The following is a 12,579-nucleotide window of genomic DNA, read 5'->3' as shown; positions in this document are numbered from 1 at the left end:
AGCTGGACATGCTGAAAGGTCAGGGGTCAGCGCAGAGGTTCTGGGTATGGAGGAAGAACGGGGCCCATGAGGGAGACACAGTGTTGACATTGTGTTTGGCCACTTTGAACAATGTTATCTCAGACAGTGTGAGGCTCTGGGCCAATCAATCATTCTGTTATTGGGCCAGCTCCGGTGATTATTCATCCTGGACCTTTGATAGCGGCTGGCGTCAAACAGATCCTGCGTGAGCCTCCTCACTCCCTCACTGTCTGGACTTTGTCCTTGGGAATTTGTCACGGCTTTATTTTCTTCAAAACAGTTAGTTGTAGTCGATTGAGCGTTCGTCTCGCAGTCCGACGTCAATGTAATCCACGGGCCTCGATGGAAGCATTCTGAATATTTATAATTGCAGAGGAATCGTGTTGGCACGACAGCTATTTCAGGCTCAGCCATGGAGGTAAATAGACAGCATGTAAATGTGTAACATACCTTCAGAGCAGAAGGGCGATCAGGTCACACATTTGGAAGGCCATGCATTTGCAAAGACAATAGTAGTAACAACATCGAGCATTTATCCATTGTGCTAATGGCAAAGGTCTGATGTTTACAGTAGTGGCACTGATCTCTGAACTCTGCCACTGAGGCCAAGTCTCACACTAGAAAGAACAGAAAGAAACAAGTTGTTTGTGTGGAGATTGAATAATGACTTTGAGACAATAGACATTTTAGAATAGTTATATATTTTCCAGCATTTTCTACTTTAACTTTGACTTTTGCCTTTATATAGTTGAGTTATATATTGATTCAAAAACACAATAAAACAATAAGTGTTACTTAAAAGCAACAACATAGAATGACACTCATCGGAGCACATTCCTCTACCAAGGCTCAACAGGACACTTAGATTCAATCAAGCTGCACCAAATTGCAGTTCTCTAGATATTCCTGATCTTTTTTCATCAAGATCTATGATCTATTCTCTGGAAAATCAGCAGAACTGTCCAAAATCAAAATTAAAGCAAATCGAAAATGTATAATCCTGGAAATGCCCCCTGAGTTGTTTTCTGATCCACCACGCATCCTTCCACCAAGTGGATTCAGTTCAGTACAAACAAATGGATAATGGGGGGGGGGGGGTTACTTCATTTCCTTGTTGGAGGTAAAAAGGTTTTGTGTAACAGCGTCTGTTTAAAAGTTTTTGAATTCATCACGATTCAAAACACATCAAGAGACAGCAATGGGTAACTGGACCCTCCAATTTAACGTCGCATAGAAATATTAATAAGCAGGAAAAGCAATTAGAGTTAAGGTTAGGCAGCTGAAGCCCTGCTTGGGTTTATAATGAGGCTTTAGATGTGGCTGAAAAGCTCCATTTGCCACTGAGAGCCTCGTGTCAAGTCAGGAGCCGAACCTCAGTCGCCAGATTCGTGATCACTGATCCACCACCTCCGTCTTGATACTTTTATTTCCCACCGCATGGCGCGCCCTGTCACATTCCTGCGTGTTTCCATCCCTCGCTCTCTCCACGTAATCCTGTCACAGCGGTGACACGTTTCTCTCCCTCTCTCTTTTTTTTTTCCTTCTTGTCCTCTCAGCGTGTAATTTGCGTGCTCAGGCTGTTTGTCAGCGATGCGTGTGTGTGCCTGTATACGACGCCGCGGCCCTCGCACGTGTGTATGACTGCATCAAAGTATGAGTGCCTGTCTGCTTCAATACCTGCCTGTCTGTGGGGTCGAGGTGACGGGGGGCGGGGGGGCTGAGTCATCAAGCCGCAGTCAGCTGAGACAGTGAAGTATCTCTGTTCTCAGTTAGGTAGAGAATGTGCTGAGAGGTGAGAGAGAGTCACCAGAGACAGACAGTAGCTGGTTGTGGGGAGACGTCGGTGTCGTCGGTGCTAAGGGAAGTGCAGAGTGGGGGGGTGTTGGCAAGGAGGTGATGATTTACAGCAGCAGGACTGGGGCTGGAGGCGACACAGTGGATGTGGTGTTTGGTGTGTGTGTGTGTGTGTGTGTGTGTGTGTGTGCGCGCGTGGGTGCAGAGGAGTGTGGACGATGGTGGTCATGGGGGGGTTCAGTCGGGGCCGCATGTGTGATCCTGTGTTAAGTGCTCGGCCAGTGGTGAAGGCCTGGAGGATTAGACCCCCACGCAACCCCCCCACCCCCGAAACCCCCGTGAACAGCTCCCCTCTCTCCCACTCACACAGTCACACAAACACACACACAGACACACACCTCCTTTCTGCCTGGATTCCAGCTTTGAGCCCCTGTGAGATTCTCCAGAGCCACCCACCAGCAGCTCCTCCTCCTCCACCAGTGCTACCAGTGCTCTTTGCCTGTTCACTCACACGTACACACATGTCAAAAGACACTCGAACATTACCAATGGCTCACAGTCCCTTAATATTGCCAGAGTAAAGCGATCCTCTCACACTCACATCACATTAGACCAGACCAGACACAAGAGCTACAGTGTATGTGTGTGTGTGTGTGTGTGTGTGGGTGTATATGTTTGTGTGTGTGTGTGTCTACTTGAACAGATATCTTTGCGAGGTCCATTTTGAGCCTCGATCTTACGGAGGGAGGACATTTTAACCAGTCTTTCGGACCCACTTCATCTGAGGGGTTAAGACTTGCTTTTAGAGTCAGGGGTTAGTGTGATTGTGTTTGTGTTTTATGCATGCACAACTGAAATGTGTGTGTCTGGGTCTGGCCACGTACGATCGGTGAGGGAGAAAGGGTCAGAGCAGAGAAGTCTGCTGTGTGTCAGTAAAGGTCTTGAGTCCATATGTGTGTGTGTTTGTTTGTGTGTGTGTGTGTGCATGCTCTGTATTAAGAGAGAAAGTAGAGTCACTGGTATCCTGGCATGGGATGAGTGGGAGGAAGGATGGATGAAGTTAGCGAGGGTCTAGCGAGGGCGCAGTAGGTGTAAGCTTGAGAAATTTCCATGTGGCAGTAAAATGTCTGCCACTTTACTTATTGAGTTTCTTAATTCGAGCCAGGTGCTTCTCCGGAGCACTTACTGGACCGGTGCTCTGTGTACAGTGTGTGTTTATATGTATTTGTTTCATTTGGATCTAATTGCGGACTTCAAAGCGGATCGGACGCCGCTCCGGGACAAAATCTGTGCCCTGAATTTGGTTTTCGGAGAAGTTGAAATGTCCTCTTGTCCTCATTGAGATTATATTATAGGGTAATGGTTAGCGACAAGCATTTTTTGGTTGTGGGTAATGGCTCAGCCTCCAGGAAGAAGTGAAAGAAAAATCTATCTAGCGTCTCCAGGAATAGACTATCTGTGTGTGTGTGTTTTCAGCACTAATCTCGACCCGTTAAAGTCATTATATAACAACGGAGCTGTATGTACAGTTTTACTGCTGCCATTCATAGACGGGGGAAACTCTCAACCTTCTCGTATGACACACACTATAAAATGTAGAAAAATAAACCTGCTCCATGAGTTTTGTAAAAACCTAACCGTGGCTATAAAGTACAGTACCGGTGATTTATTGATGTGGATGTTCCAGCCATTGGAAAAAAGTACCCCCACCTAGTGCGTTGGTTTTTATCAAGCCCATATTTATGGTTTGACACACTTATTTTTTTTACATTGGCATAAAGCGAGAGGTTGAGGAATTCTCCGAGAAGCACTCCTGGTAATCCTAGACCAGGATCTTTTCTCTTTGATCCTGTGGAGGGTAAAAAAAACAGAAACAAATGAAAAACTAAAATCTTAAATATTATCATTATGTTTTCTTTTCTTAGCAAAGTTTTTCTTCGGTCTTTCCACCCCATTTCCTTTGAAAAGCAGTCGGGGGATATGGAGGTAATAGAGGTGTTAGCTGCAGACCCAGTGGTCGCCCTGTAATGGCGGCACAACCCGGGGCTTTGGTGGTTTTGGCAACAAATGAGGCCGCCTCAGATCTTTTTACCCACGTCACTTATTAACTCATTTTCCTTTAAATAAACTGTGTGGATGTGAGATAAATAGAAATTCATATGTGAGACTTTGTGTAAGTCAGATCCAAAAATATACAATATATATAACTTGAGTAAATCTGAGGCAACCTCTAACGCATCAGAATTATTTGATTAGAACAAAATCCTTGTTCTTTTCCATCGTTGAAAGCAAAAGGTTTTTGTATAAAACTAGCCTTTATTTTCCCCATTTAATTCAACTCAGTTTCATTTGTATAGCACCAAATCATAATATAGATTATCTCAAGCACTTTACAGAGAAGGTCAAATTACCCTACTAATTATAGAGAAACCCAACAATTTCCACAATGAGCAAACACTTTGGCGACTGTGGAGAGTCACCATCAAAAAGAAAAGAAAAGCTGTTAAGTATACGTAATGAATGACTCTGTGGACATGATATTTTTAGGCTTTCTAAAGGCTGTCGTCCCACATGCTGAGATGCTTTTTATATGACTGAAAAAACAGCGCTAATAAGAGGAGTTCATTCTTTCATCGCTGTTTTCCACAAGGCTACCTCAAATCTATTGAACCAACTTCTAATAGTTGGTAGAGGCCATAGGCATCCATTACAGTTTGGAGTGGATCTGGATAAATGGATTGATGCAGGATTTTCTTTTCCACTTTCTGTAACATGACAAGAGAGGGAGTAAGCCTTGGCGTACGTATGAGAGCCCCTCTGATTCTAAAAGTTCAATGCTAACGACATATTCACGTTGACCTGTAGCACAAAGCTTGAAACCGTTGAGTTGAGAGAGTTGCCATTAAAGACACTCAGAGACGTTTTACAGGTGTTGGGTCATTTCATGCACTGAGGTCAAAACATTAAAAGCAGAATTAGACATCAATCATATTTCCAAGCATACAGTTTCTATTTTACTTAAATTAAAATGTTATAAACATTATGAATTAAAGATATATATGAGGTTTGAATCCCTTTAGGGTTATCTTGGAACTTCACTGCAAAATTATGTTATTACCAATATTTATCAAAACCCTTCATTTCAGCATGATGAGAGTAAACATTTCTGCCCTTTCCCATACTTAAATAACTTTATTTTAAATTGACAAATGTAATTCAGGACAGATGGAAAAGTTTTCAGAAAAATTGCGCAACTTCTTTGATCGGCAGTGCTGACTGTGGGAAGTGACATACATTTGCCAAAAGGCCCAATAGAAACTAAATTAGTTTTTATTACCTGTCAAATCTGTTACAGTGGCAACACAGCCTGACTCACAACACACAGACACACACACACACACCCGACAGAACACATGGTTGCATGTGTCTGCTTGCACCTCCAAGGAAATGGCCTCCAATCCCCTTTCAACTTTACACACTATAGCAGAGCAGTCATTTGGCTTCACTTTGACATTTCACAGGTCCGGATTCCTCCAGGTACCTACAACATGTCTACCTGCACAACAGGCGACAGATTCCATTGTTGTAACGTCAGTGCTGAGCTTTACTTGCACAATGAAGTTGGAGCCATGGTTTGTCAATGCACGTACTGCAGATTCCTTACATTAGCTGCATGTGAAGAGGAGTGCTCAGCTCTCCACTGTTCTCTTATCACCACACACAGCACTTAGCACATCAACATTCAACATGATGAATTATACACACTTCTGCTATTGAGATGCATAGTATTAATGCTGACTGGGCTAAGTTCCCCCGTATATATTGGAGAACTGCAATTGGATGTTATGTGTGCCTTCATTAAATTCATCAACTAAATATTTCTCAGCATTAGAGCAAATCTCTTTCAGATATCTTCTAAAAGGAAGCTTTTGCCAATAACCTGCGAGGTGAGTCACTGCTCGCTGGTGTCAGCGGTCCTTTTAAATCCCCCACAAACAACAGGGGTTTTATTTGAGAGAGCAAATGGCCATTTCCCTTCATTTATACACCTATCATGACCCCTAAAACTCCTAAACTCTGAGATATGTGCTCCAAGCGCTTGTATTTGTTTCCTGTAAATAAAAAGAAAAAACATATTAAAGGTTTCCCCTTTGGACTGAAACACATTATTCTTGGCCAAATCCTTTAACTTTGTTTACTGCTGTTTTGAGTATCGGCGGAAGCATTTACACTGATACAATAAAATGACTTTAAAGCCGAAGAGACAAGTGGGGGCCGAGAGCTGTAACAGCCGGGTCAGAAGAAGAAGAAGAAGAAGAAGAAGAAGAAGACGAAGAAGAAGAAGAAGAAGAAGAAGAAGAAGAAGAAGAAGAAGAAGTAGAAGAAGAAAAGAAGGACTGCTGGTTACACAAAAACCCACACACGTCTGCCTTTGCTCAACCAATTAAATTAAATGTTGGACTGCATTATTATTATAATAATAATAATTATTATTATTATTATTATTATTATTATTGTCATTTTAATTATTTAATTATATGCTCCCGTAAACTTAAAGAAAGTTTCTTGACTCTATTTTTTATTGGACACTCTTAACTCGGAATAGGTTGAAAACTTTAGTATCTCTTCAAACTAATTATTCAAATCGTAATGCACTTTCGTGGTTAATATATTTTGTTCTACAGCAACGTTTAGAATATGGAATGTGAGTGTGGTCGTTTTCATACTCTCAGAGAATCTCAAAATGGACGAGGTGACTCTTTTAGATTCAGGGGGGGAAATATTCCCGAGTGTTCACCTAAGATTCCCTGGGATGTTTTAGAGCTTTGCAGTCATGTAATTATCGAAACTATTATTTTATTCAAAGGAAGAAGAAAAAAAAAACTCAGCAGAAACTTTACTTCTCCTTCACATCAAAAACCTAGCGACCCGCAGGGGGCGCTGTGTGTCCATGCCTGTGCAGAGGCCGGGAGTCCCAGGAAAGACAAGGCAGACAGACACGCTGCACAGCCCACTGAAATAGAATAAATATACATTTTTAATAAATGAACAATTAATACGGCTGGTAGATTTTGGAAAGTGTGCTCCATATCAAAGTGGAATGAAAATATTTAAATCATATATATATAAATTATTTTGTTCTATTTTTGTCACAGGCAAGTTTCTACAGGAGAAGAATGTCTGCTGCTGTTGTAGCTGTGCGTAACTGTGCGTAAAACAGAGACCGCTCGTGGAAGAAGTAAACGTGTTGTTCTAAACAAACTGTGATTTGGTGATTTGGATTTTTTGATAATGAATGTGAGACTGAATGATTGTCAAGGTAGACCATTTTTTGTATTTATTTCTGTGCAGCTGCTTCAAACGTAACCCCTCCCCCTGGTGTCCCATGCTCTCTCTCCCCTCCATCCCCCCCCCCTCTCTCTCTCTCTCTATCTCTCTCTCTCGCTCTCTCTCTGTCTCTCTCTCGCCTTATTCCTCCACAGCCGTGTGCGCTTCATTCCAGTGCACAAGCCGAGCGAAGCAGACGGTCCCTCGCGCAGCAGCCACGGCTTCTCAACACATTTCGCTCAGGGAATAAAATATCCGCTCCGACCGACGCGGCTGTGTCTCCCTCCAGGAACTATTCACCTCGGACCGTGGACGCATGTGAGAGCGCACAGCTTGCCGGAGCTGGGACGGTACACCATGGTTCTGACACAAGTGCGGCTGCTCCTCTGACCGCAGAAAAGAAACGAAAAAAAAAAAAAAAAAACTCTTTGGATCTCATCGAGAAGGCTGTAATTTATTTTTTTCCCCCTTCCTCGTTGACTCCCATCGCAAAGTATTGCAGGGAATATTCTCCTGGATGGTGAGCACCCCGCACTGGACTACCTGCTTTCAGCCAATTCGCTCCATGCGAGGGGAAGGGACTGGAGGACTTGCGCCCGCCGCCTTCCCTCTGGTTTACTAACGCACGTTTGGAGACCAGTGACAGGGGCGGACGGTCTGTTGGATCCACGCGTTTCCCACCACCGCGGTCATCTTTCCTCTCTGAACTCTCCCCTCAACGTGTGTGTTGCTGAATGGGGGTAACTCTGGTGCTGGAGGCTTGACGCAGCTGGGACAGGGACTGGACTGGGTTGCGTGGAGCGTCGGATCCCCCAGGATTGTATTCCCCCTGCTGCCCCCTCACTCACTCTCTCTGCCGAGGGTCTATTTACATGTCCGACCTGACTGCTTTATGACAATGGATTACTTTCTGCTTTTATGCAGCCTCTTGCTGCCCATGGTGTCCGCCGTAGAAGGTAAGATTGTTTCCTATTCGCATGGTGTGTTGTTGCTTTGCAGGATGAGCGTGTTATTCCTCCATAGGCGAGCCCGTGCCCGTGCCGCCCAGAGGCTGGGCACCGCAGCGGGGTGAGGCTCCCTTACACCCGAATTCTCTGTTGTCTGTCATCCCCGAATTTAAACAAAACAACATTTCGTTTTCAAAGTGGCCATCTGGTTGGATTTTAGGGCTCGTTAGTGGCTTTACGCAGCCAGGCGCATTGGCCGGCGCAGGTTTCAATACAGTATTGTTGTGCGCGTCAACGGGAGCTCATCCATTTCAATTGGGGTTGTGTATTCCCTTTTCTCTAGCGTCAGCTTTTGTCGGCTGCTGGTGCTTTCTCCGTCACTTTAAGGAAATTAGCTTTACACTGTATCCCATCGGGGAGTCGTGCACCCCTGTCCTCCCCTCTCCCACCCCCAGACACTTCCCCCCCTCCCAGGTCGGCAGCTTGCATTTTAGTGCTGTGTGAGTGTGTGGCCTTTTGACATGTGCACTGTCAGTTCGAATCCAAAGGAAACTCTTGAAAAAAAAAAAATCTGATTACAGTCTATTTGATCTTTGTTTCATTCAGACAAACCATACAATTATTTTTACACAATGTGCACAACACTCGCTTTGGAAATGCAGAATATGATTTAGTGATTTTAATCAAATTGAACTCTCATACATTTATCTCTGCGGGAATTTCGATTGAACTTTCGTTCCAGTTTATTTTACCTCGAAGTGGCATCGACTGTTTATTTGCAGTTAGATATCATGGCAGTCGCTTTCAATAACTGAGCCATCTGTTTTGGCTGAGTGTTGACGTTGGCCGTGCGTAAAATCGATGGGATATTCTAGCCCTCTTCTCCCCAGCGGAATAGAGGCTAGTGTCCCATGTGATATTTTCTTCCCTGTACATTAACCAGAGACTCCCTCTGTTCGAGTGTTTTTTTGGGGGGGGTGGGAATCGGAATAAGGAGCAGTGGGAAACAGGCTGAAACGGGGGCGAAAGCTTTAACTATGAATGCTGGAGCCCAGGCGAGGCTCCCGTTTGGCTTGTGGTGCCAGTCGGAAAGTAGGACAGTGGGCCACTGGCTCAGTGGACGCTTTTCTCTCCCAGCGTTTCTTCTCGACCCGTGCGTAAAGACTTTATTTTTTATAATATTTTTTTGAAAAACTGCAACAGCAAATTTGGACCAGCTATTTTTTTTTTTTTTTAGAACTCAGCTTTTTTCTTTACCGGTTCTCTACTTGATTTGATTTGAAGTGACGCAGAAACACAGTGGTATATAGACTGCGTGCAGGTACAGGCTGGAGCGACTAAAGTAGAAAAGTTTCCACTGCATGGAAATGTTACGTCGCTCTTTTGAATTATTAAACGTCCATTATGAAAAAAGTGAAGGATGTAATGCGAAGAAAACATCCGTGGGCCTGTTACAGTCGCTGCTGAGAAAACAACACGATGCTTCTTTATTGTATCTTCGTGAAATCTCCATTCAGAGCAAATTACTTTCCACGCCACCGCTTTCTCTGTCGGGACCAGCGGTAGAGAACACACTGGGAACTGAGGGGCACTGGGAATGTAGTGCGAAGCTTATCTGATAACGGCCGTTGTTCTATTTGTACTGTTTGATAACAGAGAGGAGAAGCGGGTCAGGGTTTTATCCAGAAGTCACTTTTCTCGCTCAAACATCTCATAACTAACGAACTACTGTTGGTGATGAAATTACGCACGGACTTGTGCACACAATCGTTTTGAAATGGTAGTTTCGGGATATATTGCCCCCCCCCCCCCTCTCTCTCTCTCTTGGACCCCTCTCCGTGACCCCCGCAGGTCGCCCGGCGTGAAAACACATGGTTTGAGTGTGTTTTGGATTCTTGTGCAAAAGTCAGGGGCTCAACAGGTAAAATAAAGAGAGAGAGAGGAGGAGGAGGAGGAGGAAGAGAGAGGAATAACTTTTCTTGACAATAGCAGTGGCTCTGCCGCGCACCGGCTCGAAGTTGATGTATTTCGTTAGAACAATCTATTCCCTGCATAAGTGATTCCATAAATTGTACCCGACTGACCTGGCAGGGGGTTTATCTAAGCTTTTAATACAGCCCGGTGATTTATGGCCGCCGCTGCGCAGACTGCTTTTCTGGGATCTCCGGGTTTTTATGGCGGCCTGGTTCTGGGGAGGTTTCCCCGGGCCTGAGCGCGCTTCTCTCCGGGTCCCAGGGTCACACAGCCCGGGGAGAAGACTTCTGTCAGTGATCCATGTTTGCTTAACTTTTTTCTCTTTCTCCTTTGTGTCGTTTTTCCCTCATCATTTCGAGAAGTAGAATAGAAGTTAAATCCCAAGTCCTCGAACTTTTGAATTTTTTTTTTTATTATTTAATTATGAAGTTAGTACACCGTGGGGGTCACCCGTGTTTAAGTGCTACAGGGGTTATACACATAAATGCATAATTTCGATCTATTCACTTACTTTACCTTATTTAATTAAATCATTCGTGTTATTCCCATCTTGGGTGTTTCAATGTGTTTTAATGTGGGCACTGAATTTGGATCGTAAAGTTTAAAGTTAGTCTCCTCTGTTTTAATTCGATCATGAAATTCATTTAGCTGTTTTCGAATTGGTTGCGCTGGTGTCGGGGTCAGGGGGGGGGGGGGGGTGTCTGTGGCCTCGGTGGGCGCAGGAGAGGCCTTGGCTCTTGAACTTCCAGCCGAGGGAGACAGATTGTGTCGATGACAGTCTTGTGTAGCGCGCAGGCGGGATTGTTACTCTCCGGTGTAAATTACTTGTGATGGAGAAAGGAAGCACAGGAGAGAGAAAGGAAAAGAAAAAACTCTGAGCACCATAATGATATTCAGGCCAGGGCACCGAGCTGTGGACCCACGTCGATGCCGTTTGTCTGGGTGTATTGTCTTAATGCATCCCTGTTGTGCAGTTAAGGATTTAAACTTAAAGAATTTACAATGCCTATTGTTTCGTGTGTATAAGCCTCGGAGCCTGTTTAAGCAACAGTGAAAACTTTTTCCGTGTCGGTGCCACGTTTTGTTTAGTGGAAAAGTTATGTGCGTAATAACGACCCCGTTCTCAAAAACTTTCCTGGTCTCTTCCGCATGAATAGATCTCACCTGGAATACATTTGTAACTAAACCAAGAGAAAAACATGTCATACTTGCAGCTCGGGATTCCGCTCCCAGTCTCCGTGTTTTCTCTTTTTGTTTATGTCGTTGTATCGGTGCTAAGATGACGCACCATCAGGCCCTTTGAAGCGCACACAGTGGGTTAGTGGGTTTTTGTGTTGGTGAGATCACACCTCCACGGGAGCTTTCCTGTGCCTGTTTGCAGTTGGCACAGTCCTCATCAGACTCACTCCATTTATTCTGGCCCCTGCTCCTCTTCTGCGAGCAGTGGAGGTCCCCTCACCGTCGTCATCATTATTTTATTATTAACAGTGTATAGGGCATTGCGAGGCAGCAGCAGTGCATTCGAATGTGGCGGAGGAAGGAGGTCTGTATATTATTATTTCCAGGCTGTGTTCATCGCAAAGACAAACCTCCGTTTGCCAAAAAAAATAAATAATGTTATGATGATGAGTAAAATTCATAAAAATCTTTCCCATCTTTCCCTGGCTGGTGAAGAGGGGCTTTCCACCAGACGACAAATATGCTTAAAGATAATTCCCACTAACATAAAACAGGCCCGGGTTAAAATGTAGGTGAGGTTATTTGCCGAGGTTTTAAGAGGAATCCTGCTGAAAGCTCAACTCTTACAACTAAATCCAAAGAACTGTCCCGCATGTAGCGTCTGGACTTCCCCTTAAATTACAAGCACAAACCCAAATGTGGACCCACATCCAAGCATTTCAAGGCCGTATCTCGCTAAATCAGAATAATCATTCATAATAAACGGGGGCCATTTTGTCCGGCGCATGCACTGCCTGCACTCAGGCCTTTACGCACCAGGCTTTATTTAATAGGAGCGCAGCAGCAGCAGCAGCGTGTGTGTGTGTGTGAGTGTGTGTGTGGCCCGCGATGTTAAACTTTACTTTACAGGAGCTCTTCTGTGTCACATTCAAACGCAAATCACCGAACAAATGTGTTTAGGATCCCATTGAAGTGACAAAGGAAAACTATTAGTGTCTCTACGGTGGAGATGGCACGGGGGCATTTAAGCTGCTGAAGAGGCGTGGGAGTGAATTTGCAAAATAAAAGAAGCTCTTCTACTAATGACCTGATACCGATTAAATCTATCTATCTATGTATCTATGTATCTATCTATCTATCTATCTATCTATCTATCTATCTATCTATCTATCTATCTATCTATCTATCTATCTACCTATCTATCTATCTATCTATCTATGATAATTATACAAGCTTTATTATATATTATTTTACTAAACTTAAATACGTTATTATTCATTATAGGACATACGCTGATGCCGGGGTTGATGTGATAAGACTCAGTCGCATAAGCAGT

General features: G+C 44.1%; 1 protein-coding gene across 1 annotated transcript in view; it reads left to right on the top strand.

The window, feature by feature from the left end:
* Positions 1 to 7,310: 7,310 nt before the first annotated feature.
* LOC133960753 (ephrin type-B receptor 3-like) overlaps positions 7,311 to 12,579 on the top strand; it is a 63,244-nt gene continuing 57,975 nt past the window's right edge. The window contains exon 1 of the mRNA XM_062395586.1: positions 7,311 to 8,099. Within this exon, the coding sequence (XP_062251570.1) occupies positions 8,036 to 8,099 (64 nt within the window). The 5' untranslated portion in view covers positions 7,311 to 8,035. The remainder of the gene's footprint in view (positions 8,100 to 12,579) is intronic.

Source organism: Platichthys flesus, chromosome 9, assembly GCF_949316205.1.
Source record: "Platichthys flesus chromosome 9, fPlaFle2.1, whole genome shotgun sequence".
NCBI classification, from domain to species: domain Eukaryota; kingdom Metazoa; phylum Chordata; class Actinopteri; order Pleuronectiformes; family Pleuronectidae; genus Platichthys; species Platichthys flesus.
Note: the sequence above shows the minus strand (reverse complement) of the source record. Positions and strands in the feature narration are given on the sequence as shown.